The 16,665-nt window shown below is 35.1% G+C and overlaps 1 protein-coding gene across 2 annotated transcripts in view; it reads right to left on the reverse strand.

The window, feature by feature from the left end:
• Positions 1-16,665, reverse strand: part of NBEAL1 (neurobeachin like 1) — a 78,163-nt gene that overhangs the window by 47,579 nt on the left and 13,919 nt on the right. For both annotated transcript variants that reach the window (XM_043444554.1, XM_043444553.1), the window contains exons 11-17: positions 16,055-16,208; positions 15,627-15,755; positions 9,388-9,693; positions 9,142-9,291; positions 5,143-5,300; positions 2,872-2,996; positions 303-429 (exon numbers count right to left, since the gene is read on the reverse strand). In XM_043444554.1, coding sequence (XP_043300489.1) covers positions 303-429; positions 2,872-2,996; positions 5,143-5,300; positions 9,142-9,291; positions 9,388-9,693; positions 15,627-15,755; positions 16,055-16,208 — 1,149 coding nt within the window. The remainder of the gene's footprint in view (positions 1-302; positions 430-2,871; positions 2,997-5,142; positions 5,301-9,141; positions 9,292-9,387; positions 9,694-15,626; positions 15,756-16,054; positions 16,209-16,665) is intronic.

Raw genomic sequence — 16,665 nt, forward strand, 5'->3', positions numbered from 1 at the left:
TATTTTGTGCTATACTTACCATCTAAAACCTCACTGTCATCCTATAAATTTGGTAATGTTTTTATTATCATTCAGCTCAAAATATTTTCTAATCTCAAGGTCCAGCTCCAAATTAACCCAGTTCTAAGAAGCCTTCAATAGTTTCAGTTGACACTGATAGACTCCTAACAGATGATATAGTATTAACTATTGGATCCTGGAAATGTATAGTATTACAATTTCAAGCAACTATTTTCCACAATTTTACAATCCCATTTCTCAGAATAAAGTAATCTCAAATTCTCTCAAGTACTGATACATACATATTTACTCTGGCTGTTATTTCCTCTTCAGGAAGATCCAATTTATCCTCCTCCATATCACTAACTTTTACTTGTTTCACCACTTCCAGAAGCAATGAATCACTGGAAGGCTGTGAGTGTTGGATACCTGTTTAAACATAATATATCTGTTAAACACAAACTAGAAAAATCATATCAGAGTCCTTCTGTAATTTCTGACTGTTAATTATATGTAATAATGTGTATTATAAGAAGGTGCTTGAAATTTTCTAAGATAAAAAAGTGATTTACTACAGAAAAGCTGTCATACATGATTTAGAGTTATCTATGCTGCTTAACTGATTTTTTAAAAATTATTATACATATAACAAATGGAATAAATGTTTTTAAAATGGTATTTGTTTTTAATGATGGTATTATTTATGTTTCAGAAATAGGCCAAGTAATCTCTTTAACCATATTTACTTCTAAAGCATGCCAATAAGTAAGTGTTATTCTTACTACATTAATTCAATAGCATTATCCTTACTGTGTATTTGTACTATAGAAATATTAAGAAAGAATGTGAAAAATTATTGTTAACTGAAAGATAATACTTAGGCCATTCTGAAATGTTCCTTTCTGGAATACATGGAATAGATAACTCTGATACACATATATGCCACAAATGTAATGAACTACGCATTATGTAAGAAGGCTGGCTAGTGCAATGGAAAGAACATGGGTTGTGAAGTGGTAAACCTAAATTCAAATTCCACTTATTAACCACATGACCCCTCTGAACCTATGTTTCTGTAACTGTGAAAAGGAGATACATCACATTATACATAAAATAAATAGTAGCTATCCTTACTGTACATTTACCTCTCAATTATCTGAGTGGCATAAAAGTAGTAATGAAAATATATGCATAATTTATAGATAGGACTGGAAAAAGTTCATATGTTTACCTATGAATATAGACATTGCATATTTAGAAAATAAAAATAATTCATGCTAAATAACAAAACATTGTAAAGACAACAAAAACGCTCAATTTCTCAAATGGTATTCTTGCTCTGACACATAAACTGAATTAACCTAATAATGTACAGTTGCAATTTTCCTTTATAAATCTGCTTTGATCACATACAAGTCTAGATAATCTGATATAAATAGAATGATATTGATGAAAATACTTATAGACAAACATACAGAGTAGGTAAAACACTCTGCAGTTAATTCTGAAGTAAGCTTCAGGGAACTTTATAAGTTTTAAAAACTGATACCACTGGTTTTCTACTATTACCAATTTCACTTTGAAATGTATGATTTCTTACTTCTGTACAATTTTATTATCACCATTATACCTGGGATTTTGAAAACTAGGTAAAGGGAGAAAGAGATGGAAAAAGAGAAAGGACACTGGTCTTCTTGAACTTAAAACAACTGTGACCAAGAAGAAGAAACATAAAATTATATCTGTGTACATGTGTTAAGAGGGATGAAGAAGGAGAGGAAAGGGACAAGGAATTTCCTGGAGTGATATTTCCTGACAGAAAAGAAGAAAAATAGAGAATACTATTCTTAAGTGTTACTAAATTGAAGTCATTCACCAAAAGATGTTTTCTGAGTGACAAGCATAAAATTTCAAGAGGTAGGAAAGCATAATAGTCTCAGGACACAAACAGGGAGGACAAACTTGCATGCAAGTGACCATTCCTATATAAGAGATTCTTAAAGTTAGTGTTTGTATCAGAGAAAAGGCCATTATTTTACATTAAGGAAAATTACTGAGTCTCATTTATTTCAGAACGTAAGATTCGAAATGGCAGGCATGATAGTTCTCTTATTTTTATGGCACTTACTGTACAGGCCAATTTATTATGGCAATTTTTTAAAAATAAGATTAAAAAATTGGTACTCATTTTATCTATAACTTAGTCATTAAACACAAGATGCACAACTAGCTTTGGTAAAGTAACTACAATTTAATATACACATGACTCTTAATACTTTGGGATATTTCAGAGACCCTTCTTCAAAAATAAAAGGATTTGTCAAGTCAGATGGTTATAAAGGAAGGGCTTCCTAAAGAATTATAGACACTCTTTAAAATCTGTTTTGATATACTGCTAGGCTACGTGTTTTTAAACACTTTTTTTTTCTAGAAAAAGGCACTGACCCATCTACATACTAAAATGTCTGGAGTTCTATAAGGAGAATAGGTCATAAAAGAAAGACCTAAAGAGTTGCTAAGAATTTGAAATATATTTAAGATTAGCCTCAGTTTTAGGAGGCAAAAGGCTCAGGTACTGTATTTTACTATACCATAATGGATACAGAGACAACACATTTCACACCAACTGCTGTGTAATTTTATGAGTTTATATTTTTCTTTGAAAAACTGCAATCAACTGAAACAGGAAGTCATTTTAGATTTGACTAAGATTTGACAAAGGCAACATAGACAGGCATTTAAATATCAATTATAAAACATCACCCTCTCTCAAGAACAAACAATTTTCAAACAATTAATAAAAACAATTACCAACCCCTACCACCACTCTCATTATCTTCAACAGATAATTAAACAGCCACTGGAACTCACCTAGATTATCTCTCAAAGCGCTAGCTTCTTCATGGGTTTTGAAATTATAATTTGGTACCAATTTAAGTCTCATGCGGGAATAATTTTCTACATTAGCTAGTTTCCAGTGAATTGGATTTTGTTTCCTATGAATATTCATAAGTAAACAAATAAAATTATTTTAGCTTAAAATTACAAAAGATCAGTTGATTGAAACAGAGTAAAAAAATAACATGTATTTTACGTTTCTTTGACATCATTTTATAAAAGCATTCACATTCGTATCTCATTTGACCCAAATAATCCTGAGGAAACAAACCAATGTTAGTATGCGTATCAACAGTTTATATCTAAGGAATCTAAGACAGGCTAAATTACTTGCACAAGATGCCATGGAGTTTACAGACATCAGAAATAAGATTTGAACAGAAATCTTCAGACTTATAGCTTGATATATTTTACTCTTTCACTGTTACAAGGAATTTCTTAACTAGCTATGTATGTGTTTATTCCAAATACAGTTTTCAAAATAAAATAATAATTTTACTACAAATAAAGATAATATAATTGCAAATGGATCAAAGATCTAAATATGAGTTAAAGCTCTCAGGGGAAACATAGGAGTAAATCTTCATTACTTTGGATTTGAAAATGGTTTCTTAAATATGATATCAATAACATAAGCAAAAAAAGAAACAGATAAACTTGACTTAAACTTCAAGTCTTTTTGCACCAAAGGCCACTTATCAGGAAAGTGAAAAGACAACCTATGTATTTATAGACAATATATCCAATAAAGGCCTATTATTGAGAAAATAAAAGGAACTCTTATAATTCAACCACAAAAAGTCAAACAATCCAAGTTAAAAATGGACAAGAAAAAAAAAGAAAGGCCTTTTACATTTCTCTAAAGAACATATACAGATGTTGGACAGATGGTGAACAAGTATATGAAAAGATACCAATGTCATTAGTCATTAGGGAAATGCAACAAAATCATAAAATACCACTGTATAACCAATAGATGACCATAATAAAAAAAAAATTTTTTTTAAACAAGTATTATAGTAAGGTTGCAGAGAAACTGGAACCTTCAAGCACTGCTGATAGGAATGGGGCAGCTGCGATGAAAAACTGTTATGCAGATCTTCAGCAAGTTAAATACAGAATTACCACAGCAATGCTGCCTGCAGGTATATGACCAAGAAAACTAGACACGGGCATTGAAGCATATACTTGGTCACAAATGTTTACATCAATACTATTTACAATGTGTACGTGCTCAGTCGTGTCCAACTCTTTGCAACCCCATAGACTACAGTCCACCAGGTTCTCGGTCCACGGGATTATCCTGGCAAGAATATTGCAGTGGGTTGCCATTTTCTCCTCCAGGGGATCTTCCCAACCCAGGGATCGAACCTGTATCCGCAGTGGCTCCTGCACTGGCAGGCAGATTCTTTACCACTGAGCCACTGGGAAGCCCACTATTCACAACAGCCACAAAGAAATCAACCCAAATAGCCATCACCCATTTCATACAATGGAATATTACTCAGTCATAAAAAGGAAAGAAAGTACTAACACATGCTACAACAGAGTGAAAACACTATGCTAAGTGAAAGAAGTGGCACAAAAGGCCGCCTACTGTCTGATTTTACTTATATGAAATACCCAGAATAGGTAAATCCATAGAGACAGAAAGCAGACAAGCAGTTACCAGGGATCAGGGCAAGAGTTAATAGGCAGTGACTATTACCAGTTCCAGGGTTTCTTTCTCAGGTGATGAAAAGGTTCTCAAGTTGGACAGTGCGCTCATCTCAAGCTGATTACACAACATTAGAAATGTACTTACTCTCACTGAATTATACACTTTAAAACAGTTAAAAGAGCAAATTTTCTATAAAGTGTATTTTACTAGAATAAAAAAGGGCTGTTAAAAATGTGTGTGTGTAATATAATTCAGCAAAATAGAAGTGACTGATCAAGTAAAGAAATAGTAAAATATTCAAACACACAGCATCACTAACCCTAGCTCAGAGAGGTCGTGTCAGGAAGACAGAAGTAAATGGATTCAAGACAAATTCTACAAAGAGCAAAGGAAACAACTCCACAGTGAAAAACACATAAACACCAAGCTCTACACTCACCAAACCCATAATTCATAAAAGACAAGCAAATTAGTTAGAAGCACTCTTGTAAAAAATGGATTGGAGAGGTCAGGGGAGAGGTTCATGAAGTTCTAGATCAGAGTTCTAAAGCAGAGGGCATTTAATGAACGACAGCTAATCCTACCTTTTAGCCCAAGGTCCCCTTTCACATGTAAGATAAAGCTTGACTGCCTTCCAGCGTCTCAGAGTGGCTAACTGCTGACTGCTGAGTTGTTTCAGCATGTTATTATACCTCAAGTTCTCCTGGCGTGCTTTTCGATTAAATGGCTCCACAAAAAACTCCTGAAAGAAAGAGCAATAAAGAAGAGCACCGAATCATGTATTGAGAGGTATGTTTAAATTTGAATGTCATAATTTTAGAAATCCGACTCAATAAAATCATAAAATGAAAAAAGCTGGCAACCAACAGGATTTTCTTATTCCATTAGAATCATTAATATGACTCTAGCTATAATACTTATTTTTTTTAATGTAAGAAAATAACAAACCAACAATAAAAATGTGAAGAACTTCAAAACTGTAAAGTGTCTCAAAATCGGACTATTTAAGACTTAGAATTACTAACTGTATCCCATCAAGTAAAATGATTTTCTTTGGGGATCTTTTGATCTATAAGGCATCTGGAATCTGACTCAAGTCAAATGAAGTAAAAGGAAGAGGACCACATTCCACACTACTACTGATGGCTGGAAAGGCAGTGCGGAAGACAAAAGAAACCTATAGGAGTAAATCTCTCACAGTGAAAAATTCCATCATTGAGGAGTGCTTCTCTCAGAATAGCATCCTCTCTAGCAAATGAATTCACAGACCTATTCCAGTTTTCAGGATAAAATAAGATTCTGGTAATAAGTTCTACCAAGATAAAACTCTAAACCCTGAAATTGAAATTCTAAAGTTTTCAGAAAGACAAGAGGTAAGCCTGATTTAGGACTTCCCAGGTGGCGCAGTAGTAAAGAATCTGTCTGCCAATACATGGGTTTGATCCCTGGGTGGGGAAGATCTCCTGGAGGAAGAAATGGCAACCCATTCCAGTATTCTTGCCTGGAAAATTCTATGGACAGAGGAGCCTGGCAGCCCATGGGGTTGGTTGCAAAGAGTCGGACACAACTGACCGACTGAGCATGGAAGCCTGGTTTACCGACCTCACACTGACATTGATTAATTAAGAACTATTAGGAACTAAAATAGAATTCAACTTGTTTCAAACAAATCAACAGTGAATTTCATTAAAACGAATGGTTAAAGACATGGATTTAAAAGACATCTTTTACTTATTTTTTTGGTAATGCTACACAACTTGTGGGATTTTAGTTCCCATGTGGGACCAAGCCTGAGCCTGTGCAGTGGAAGCACAGAGCCTAAACCACTGGACCATCAGGGAAGTCCCTACCAGACATCTTTTAAAGAGTTAATACTGCACTATATGGTTGAGAACACAAGCTTTGGAGCTAGACCTCAGTACAAATCTTACCTACTTAATTCTCTGAGGCTCAGTATCATCACTGGTAAGTTGAGGTTGACAATAATTGTCATGTGCTAAATACAGTGCTAGAAAAGTAGCAAGCTTTCAATAAATTAGTTATTATTATAATTATTACTGTAATTACTGCTAGATTTATAGGGTATCAGTGATTTGGGATACAGTGTTATCAAACATTTAAAACAGATCATTGCTATGACAACTGAAGAGGTCATGAAAATTCCATGATAATTAAACATCAATTTCACAGCTTTAAAGTTTGAGCACATGAGGATATTGAGCACATAAATTAGGTTTTTCTAGAAGCTAAGGGTGAAATTACAGAGAAAAGAATGGTTGGAATAGTAACTGGTAGAACTTCTATGAGGGAAATATAATAATAATTATTGTCATGATTGCTACATACCAGCAATTCCACTTATTCTAGGGAAGTCATTCTGAATAAACACAAAAATATGACTATAGAGATGGTCAATACTATCTATAATAAAGAAAAAACTGGTAAATTAGGTCTAAAACCAGGAAATAAGTTTAAATTTTCTAATATAAAACATGGAATATTAGCCATAAAATGGCATGGGAAAATACGACATATTTTAAGTTAAAGTAGTAGCAAATGAAACTATCATTTCACTTAAACTAAATATATACATAAAAATACAGGAAAGATAATACAGCAAAATGTTAGTAGTAGTGGATTACAAATATCTTTTTACACTTAAGTTTTGAAATAAAGCTTTATTTTTATTTGATCTTCTTGGTTTCATCTGTTTTGCAGTTTTTAGCATATATATTCTGTACATATTTTGTTAGATTGATATCTAGCTACCTCATTCTTTTTAGTCTTACTGTAAATAGTATTTTTTTTAAATTTCAGTTTCCAATTGCTCATTGCTACTGCATAGACTTATGATTAAATTTTGTATATTGATCACAGATAATCATGTGATCTGTAAATAGTTTTATTTCTTCTTTCCCAATATGTCTTTTATTTCTTTTTCTATTCTCACTGAATTTGCTACATCTCACAGTACAATACAAAGAAGCATGAAAGTGAACATTCCACCCCTAATGGGCAAAGCACTCAGCTTTTCACCATTAAATATGAAGCTAGTTGGAGGATTTTTGTAGAGATTTGGGTCTTCCCTTCTATTCCTAGTTTGCTAAAAACTTTGATCATAAATGGATGATGAATTTTGCCAAATGCTGCATCTACTGATATGATCATGTACCTTTTTTTGATAAGTTGATTAATATGACTGATTATCAAATGATTATCAAATGTTGAATCAGCCTTGAATTTACAAGATAAACTATCCCGGTTGTGATGTTATTTTATTATACATTGCTAGATTTGGTTTATATCTACGTTCCCAAAGGGATACTGTCCTCCGTTTTCTTATACTGTTTTATATGGTTTCAATATGAAGGTAATATTGCCGTTATATAATGAAGTGGGAAGTTATGCCACTTTTCTATTTTCCAAACATATTGTGAAGAACTAGTCTAATTTCTCTATTAAATATTTGGTGAAATTTGCCAGTGAAACCATGTGGGTCTAGAGTTTTCTGTTTTGAAAGGTGAAGTGAAGTGAAAGTCGCTCAATCGTGTCCAGCTCTTTACGACTCCAGGGACTATACAGTCCATGGAATTCTCCAGGCCAGAGTACTGGAGTGGATAGCCATTCCCTTCAGGGGATCTGCCCAACCCAGGGATCAAATCCAGGTCTCCTGCATTGCTGGCAGATTCTTTACCAGATGAGCCACAGGGAAGCTATTTAACTATAAATTCAATCTCTTTAAGAGATAGAGGACTATCCACGTTATCTACTTATTATTGAATTATTTTTGGAAATTTGTATTTGTGAAGAAACTGATCAATTACATTTAAAGCATCTTATTTATGTGCACAGATTGGCTGCAATTATCTAACTAGCATGTTGATGTCTGTGAGGTCAGTGGTGATTAATTTCTGGTAGGAGTATTTTTTCCCTCTTTGTCCCACCTCAATTTGGCTACAAGTCTATCAATTTTATTGGTATTTTGAAGAAGCAGATTTTGGTTTCACTGACTTTCTCTATTGCTTTTCTGATTTCATTTTTCATTACTTTACACTTTTTAATAATTTCTTATTTAAAAACTAACGTAGGGAATTCCTTGCCGGTCCAGTGGTTAGGACTCGGTGCTTTCACTGTGATGGCGGGGATTCAGCCCCTGGTGGGGCAACTGAGATCCTACAAGAGGTGCAGCACAGATGGAAAAAAAATAACAGTAGATTAGCTTACTTTTTCAAGTTTCTTAGGATGGAATGAACTTATTAATTTGAGGTCTTTCTTCTTTTTTAGTATAAGTACTTTGTGTTATAAATTACCCTCTAAGCACTGGTATATACACAGCCTCCTGCTTATCAGTTTAATAGACATTTTACATAATCACTGTGCATAGAACATTTTGATATTAATTTTTAAATTGCTACTTAACTTTTAAATTGCTACTTTTCTTCTAATTCTGAAATAATTTTCTGACAAACAGTAAGAAATACTGTTTGTTTTCAAAGTTCAGGCTTGTTATTACTCTCATTTGAACACTAACTGCTTGAAACCAACATAAAAAACTAAATATTAAAACATCTAATAATTTTTACCTGAAACTTGAGCTTGCTTTCTCCCCCTTCCCGGTCTCGCTTATGCATATTCACCATTAAGGCTTCGTAACAATCCTTCCAATAAAGTGCCATGCTCTCATGACCATCATAAAATGTATGGGTTTCATATTTCTTCATGTAAGGTACAATCTTATAAAAAATATAAACACACAAAATTTACTATATGCTTCCATAAAAATGATACTTTAGAAGGAAAAAACCTCACTCAATAAAGATAAAACTTACATATTTTTCAATGTAAACTTGCCATTCATTTGAACTGCAATATTCTTGAAAATCTTCAAAAAATGAAGCGCTACCATTTGTCAAAGGTAAAGAAGGCAGATGCAAGTTCATGAAGAGAAGCTCATAAATTTTAGGAACTAGGGTACGGACAAGGGGAATCAGAAATGAATATATTTCAGTCTGTTCCTTGATTGACTGACTGAGAACATGTTCCAGCTTCCCTAAAATGTAACATGCTTCATCCTGATTTTCAATCACTTTGGTCTGAAGAAGGGTGTTTAGCTTAGCAGATGCCACTGCACAAACCTGGAGGAAAATAGTAAAATAAAGCAGATATTTAGTAATAGCAAAGTTCTTTGGCTCTTCTTGAAATTGTTTTTTAAAATAAATTATAAAAGTAACCCGTGGAATATACAGAAAAGTTAAAAGGTTGATAATTAATCACCCCAACATCCACTCTACTCCTTCTTATAATTTGCAAGAAGCGGGGGATGATTCCATCTCTAGTTCCAACTTAGGTCCTAAAAGATATAAGCCAAACAGAATATCCAACCCTTTGCAAAGTGACTGGTTCAGGTAACTCATCTCTCAGTCAACTCATGTCATGGTATTTGTCACATGGATTCATTCAGGCCAAGTATAGCTTTATTAGTGCAATGTCAGAACTTTTATACAGTAACTATAAAGAGCTGTGAAAGGGCTTGGATACTATTTCACCTTCAAGCTAACAACTTAGTTTACCATAGTTTCACAGATGCAGGCAGAAGAATAAGACTCCTGGATCAGAAACGAAGATCTACAGCATTAGCAATAACCAGAGTATCAGGCAGAGAAGGCAATGGCACCCCACTCCAGTACTCTTGCCTGAAGAATCCCATGGACAGAGGAGCCTGGTAGGCTACAGTCCATGGGGTCATGAAGAGTCGGACACAACTGAACAACTTCACTTTCACTTTTCACTTTCATGCATTGGAGAAGGAAATGGCAACCCACTCCAGTGTTCTTGCCTGGAGAATCCCAGGGACAGAGGAGCCTGGTGGGCTGCCATCTATGGGGTCACACAGAGTTGGACACGATTGATGTGATGCAGCAGCAGCAGCCGAATATCAGGATTTGCCCTGTTTCCCAAACTAATTCCATGCTGAGAAATGAATAGGAGGAGATGATGCCTGCACATGCAATGGTTGCATTATAAGAGAGGAGCCCCAAGCAAAGGAAATCCAAGTATTTTACCCCAGGTAGTAAAAGTGGCTGAACATTGCCTTGGAGGGAGATACTATCTTTATCACACTGGACAGTAAAACAAAACCTGCCTTTTAGTCTGGAGGGAGATATGATCTCTGTCTTCTCCAGCTGTTTACTATACATGCATCCCCAAAAAGACAGTTCATCACAAAGGCAACCACTGTCTGTATTCACAAGAGATCCACGAAGAAATGTCTACCAACAAGGACTATAGGAAGAAGGACTCTCTTTCTCTGAATATGAACAAGGAAGCATGCAGCCTCAGTTTCTGCTGGCACACATTCTGTGATGGGAAGGGCAGCCAGCTTAAGACAAGCTGGCACAGGATGGAGAGCAATGCTACAAGAACAGCAAACAAATGGAACTGAAGCCTTGCCTGAATTGTGCCTTGAACTCATCTTAACTACGGAATTTTCAACTACATGCATCTTCTTAACTAAGTCATCTTGTATTGACATTTCTGTTATTTGGAATTACAAGCATTCTTACAGATAAAGAACAGCACATAGGAGACCAAGTAAAGTTCCCAAAGAAAATACACATTTAGGACACATGCATGCATGCTCAGTCTCTAAGCTGTGTCCAACTCTTTGCGACCCCATGGACCGTAGTCCACCAGGCTCCTCCGTCAATGGGATTCTCCAGGCAAGAATATTGGAGTGGGTTGCCATTTCCTTCTCCAGGGGATCTTCCCTACCCAGGGATCAAATCTCACACTCTTGGATCTGCTGCATCGGTAGGCAGATTCTTTACCATTGAGCCACCTTGGGAAGCAGAGTCCCCAAGGTAAATACACATTTAGGGCACAAACTCACACAGAGTAATACTCTATATTACTCTTAAGCTCTGGCCTCAAACTTCATTGTAGAAAGGCAAATTAGATCACAAAGGTGCCTCCTTTCATCAAGACTAGAGAAAGATATAAGTCTTAAAATCATAGCAAGACAAATGATTAAAAAAAAAAAAAAAAACACCTCCTTTTCCCTTAACCTATATCCCAATCTTGGATCATATTAGGTTCAAAATAAAGAAAAGCAAGAGAAAAAAAAGGAAGTATTAGAAACCAACATGACTTCAAAAATTAAGTGTGCCAAAAACTCATCTGAGCTGTATGCACAGGTCTTCGCAGGCCAAGGCAACAATAAGGGATCTCAGGCAGTCTTTCCATAAAAGAAGACTTAAAGAAGCAAATAGCATTTGAGGAAATAACCTCTAAGATGGTTCAAAATTTTAACTTTTCTATTTTTAACTTAAGCTTCCACTTGTGAAGCATCTCTACCCTCCTCAGGTTTTCCCCAAACCCCTTCATTTTACTCTTTGAATCTGACTAAAGCAGCGTAAACCCAATAGAAGGCAACAAATGTGAGACAAAAGGTCATAAAATCTCAGTTTCCAGGAAACACCAATGCTAATATTCTAGACTTTTTTGCAACGTGTTTTTAAAAACACTGTTTACATAAAAAGTTGAATATTCAGTGCTCTGCTTTTAACTAGTGTCACAGTATTACATAACTATAAGTTTATATGTTTATTTAAAAGTATAAAGACACTTTTAGTGAATATAATAATTTACATACCACTGTCAACCCCCCCACACATAGATATGATCCCCCTGCCCTCACATTATAAAGAGTACTATATTATGATCCCCTGAGAAATGACAGAAACACCAATGCCCTAGTTCCCTGCTTAATTACTGAGTGATGCCCCACACAAAGCATGCAGGGGAATTTTCAGAAAGCTCCTCTAGGTGACTTCACGTGCAGCCAGTGAAGAGAACCATCAGATGAGCTAAGACCATTGAGGGAAGAGAAACCCAGACACAATGGTGACCACATGCAGCATCTAAAGAAATGAACAGCTACTTGGTCCTGCTTTAAAGATATGCTGGGAAGTTCTGGCATTTATGTGAAATCTCCTGATAATTAAATGCTGGGAACTAAACAACATAAATAGGCCAAATAAAACAAATTTGCTGGCCAGATTCATTTTGCAGGCAATTCTGTTTAAACCCCTATGAGGGAAGGGCTTCCTTTCCCAATCTTTTAACATGCACGACCTCAGGGAAATCTGCTTTTAGCCTGAGAGAGTGAAATTAAACAAGTAGCTAGAGAGAAATGTTCTAGATCACTAACTACTGGTTGACAGAATCAAGTCTTAGCTGTAGGTGCTACAACTCTTCATTTATTTTAATAGGTATTTATGTAAAGTCCTACTATGGAACAGGCACTGGATATTTAATGGTGAACAAATTATAACAGACATGTTATTTCTCCTTGGAAATCTCACCAAGGAGAAAAACACTGAGGGTGAAAAACAGAGTAAAACAGTGGTAAAAACAGAGTCCTGACATCTAAAACAATCAGCTACCCAGCATGCTGGCTCCAAGGGCTTTAACAGCCACCAGCTCATTTCAGTGAAAAAGCCAAAAAAGTCATCTTGTTCTATTCCGACATGGAGGAAAAAAGAAAACTACAATGAACATCTATGTGTACAAAGATTGCTTGATATTTTAGATTATTATCTCAGGATACAGTTTTAGAGTAGAATTACTAGACAAAGAATGTAACAATCTTTCTAAAAGTCCTTAGTTCATATATTTTCGAATTGTATTTAAAAGCTGTAGAATTCAAACATTCATCATTTACATATCAGTATGTCTAGTTTTGTTGAGCTTTTCTGCATTTCCATGTTTTCTGCAAAGACACTGTATTACCTGTATGATTAGGGAAAAAGCCCACTATATTAAAAAAGTTAGTAACATGGGGAAATAAGTTTAATATAATTGTAAGAAAAATAGAAAAGAACACAAAATTATCAAAATATATGATGGTTTCCATCACCCCCCCAAAAAAATATATACAAAGAAAAAATATTACAATGTTGAGAGATCATTTCTTAGGCTATAGAATAAAGCATGTTTTACCTATTTTTTCCTCTTTACGTTTTTTGTGTATTTTCTACAATGAGCATATTTTCTTTTCTGATTGGAAAAAAATACTTACTGAAAAGTATGGCCTTCTGTAAAATGAGCAGACATATGGTATTTTAACATCCTCATGCTCTTATCAATATTATAGCAAGTTTATATTAGAAACCATCCATACCACAACTCCCATACACCAAGTACCTAAAATTCCAATATCAAAAATGAATCTATAGCCAGGTAAATAGCCATGACATAGACATAACTTAAGACAGCATATTAAAAAGCAGAGACATTACTTTGCCAACAAAGGTCCATATAGTCAAAGCTATGGTTTTTCCAGTAGTCATGTATGGATGTGAGAGTTGGACTATAAAGAAAGCTGAGCGCCAAAGAATTGATGCTTTTGAACTGTGGTGTTGGAGAAGACTCTTGAGAGCCCCTTGGACATCAAGGAGATTCAACCAGTCCATCCTAAAGGAAATCAGTCCTGAATGTTCATTGGAAGGACTGATGCTGAAGCTGAAACTCCAGTCCTTTAGCCACCTGATGCGAAGAAGTGACTCATTGGGAAACACCCTGATGCTGGGCAAGATTGAGGGCAGGAGGAGAAGGGAACGACAGAGGATGAGATGATTGGATGGCATCACTGATTTGATGGACATGAGTCTGAGCAAGCTCCGGGAGTTGGTGATGGACAGGGAAGCCTGGTGTGCTGCAGTCCATGGGGTCACAAAGAGTCAGACACGACTGACTGACTGAACTGAACTGAACTGAAATAGCCATGGGACACAAGTTATGACTAATTCAACCCAGGTGAACACAAACAGCCAAGTAAACAGAAAGATGACAGACTAAAATCTGCATGCAACTTCTTTAACTTTTAACATTTTAATTTAAAATAGACCCAATAAATATTCTGTGTGTTCATCTTTGATTTACCTTCATTACAGAAACCTAACACAAAGCTAACACTTGGTCTTCACTAAGTGCTTAATAAATGAAAAAAATGAGAAAAACGTAAAACTGAAGTAGTGTTTTAGTATAGAAAAAGATTTTGACAGAGCAATTTAAAAAATAATTTTCTTAAAAATGCAAGCCCTAATTGAAAAAGACCCATGTATCCATTAGCTAGAACATGGAAGCAACTTAGATGTCCATTGACAAATGAACGGATAAAGAAGCTGTGGTACATATACACAACAGAATATTCAGCCATAAAAAGGAATGCATTTGAGTCAGTTCTGATGAGGTGGATGAACCTAGAACCTATTATACAGAGTGAAGTGAGTCAGAAAGAGAAAGATAAATATCATATTCTAATGCACATATACACAATCTCAAAAAATGGTCCAGAAGAATTTATTTACAGGGCAACAATGGAGAAACAGACATAGAGAATAGATTTACGGACATGGGGAGAGGAGAAGAGAGGGTGAGCTGTATGGAAAGAGTAACATGGAAACTCACATGACCATATGTAAAATAGATAGCCAACGGGAACTTGCTGTGTGGCTCAAGAAACTCAAACAGGGGCTCTGTATCAACCTAGAAAGGTAGGATGGGGAGGGAGATGGGAGGGAGATTCAAAAGGGAGGGGATATATGTATACCTATGGCTGATTCATGCTGAGGTTTGACGGAAAACAACAAAATTCCATAAAGTAATTATCCTTCAATAAAAAAATTAATTAAAAAGAAAAACAAAACAAATCAAAACAAACAACAAAAAAATGCAAGCCCTAAACTGCACATGTACAGAAGTCTATGCAGGCTATACATCTCCTAACTATGCTAAATACAGATGATTTGAGTAACACCCTCTAATATAAGCTATGTATTAATGCTCTAAAAGAAAAGCATAAATTACACAGAGTCACAAACATCAGGGAAAAAAAGTAACTGACTACCTGCCTCTCAAGCTTGTTTCTAATCCTACAAAATTGAAAGCAGAGTTAAATCGTGATATTTTTGAAACTAAAAAATTAAAGTGCTGAAACATAATTGCCATTCAATTATTATACAAATTCAGTGCAAGTATATAAAATAATGTAAAAGAAGCGACAAACCTGCAAATTACCCCTTCCAATGAAGCCAAGCAGCAACTGGATTTGAATCTGAGAGAGTTTCACCCATACTGGACTTTCAGCATACCAAACTGACAGACTGTCGAAGAGCAGCATCAAATCCTCTAAAAGCTAACACAAAGGAAAAATTGAGAAATAAAAATACTCCCACTTTTAAATCTACCTATGATGAGCTTCCCCCAACAGTAATACAAATCATAACTATTTCAAGGCTAATTCAATATTCAGCTGGTAAAAAACAAAAGAATTATCCTAGCAATAGTTAACAAAATATGTAACTATCACATCTTATCCATTGTTTATTGCATCTGATTAAATATTAATGCTCTGAAAAGAGGATATAAAATTTCTTTCTTTGAATAAAGTCTCTTACTACCAAAAAAAAAAAGATTTCAAAGAGATGTTCGCACCTTCTCAGTCCAGATGTTCGAATTGACTAGTCCCTCTGACTGCAGGAAGTCCTGTGTGATCAGTGTGAGGCGGAAAGCATTTTCAGCAGTTACGGGATTCGTTTTTGCTTCTCTGTTTTCTGTGACGGCCCATTCTAACATCTTCTGTAGCAAACTAGGTATAAAGCAAAGCAAAACCACTTTACACTTATAAAAATAACAGGTCATTAAAAAATGAAAAGAGAACAGCAACAGCAAAGCCAGCTATTTATTAACAGGAGTGTATTTCCAAAGATACACTCTCACTGGCAGGTATCATAAGACATTGTGGATGAATTTTAGTAACAATGAAACCACTTTTTCATCTCTGGAGTATCTATCTTTGATATAGATAGATACCTAATACTAAAAGGCAGAGTAAAAGTTACCTGTTTGACTTGACCTTTAAAAAAAAAAAAAGCTATGAAAATAATTCACATTCTGGCCATGAGATATTTAAAAGTTTCTTTTAAAACTGAAGTTGGAAATGTTAGGGAAGAAAGCCTTATGCCTTACACAGAGTCTAGCTCTGTGGAAAAACAAACAAGTAATTCTGTGGTAGTGTGTTGCTGTTACGATGTCCTACCACATGC

This window comes from Cervus canadensis, chromosome 24 (assembly GCF_019320065.1).
Source record: "Cervus canadensis isolate Bull #8, Minnesota chromosome 24, ASM1932006v1, whole genome shotgun sequence".
Classification (NCBI taxonomy): domain Eukaryota; kingdom Metazoa; phylum Chordata; class Mammalia; order Artiodactyla; family Cervidae; genus Cervus; species Cervus canadensis.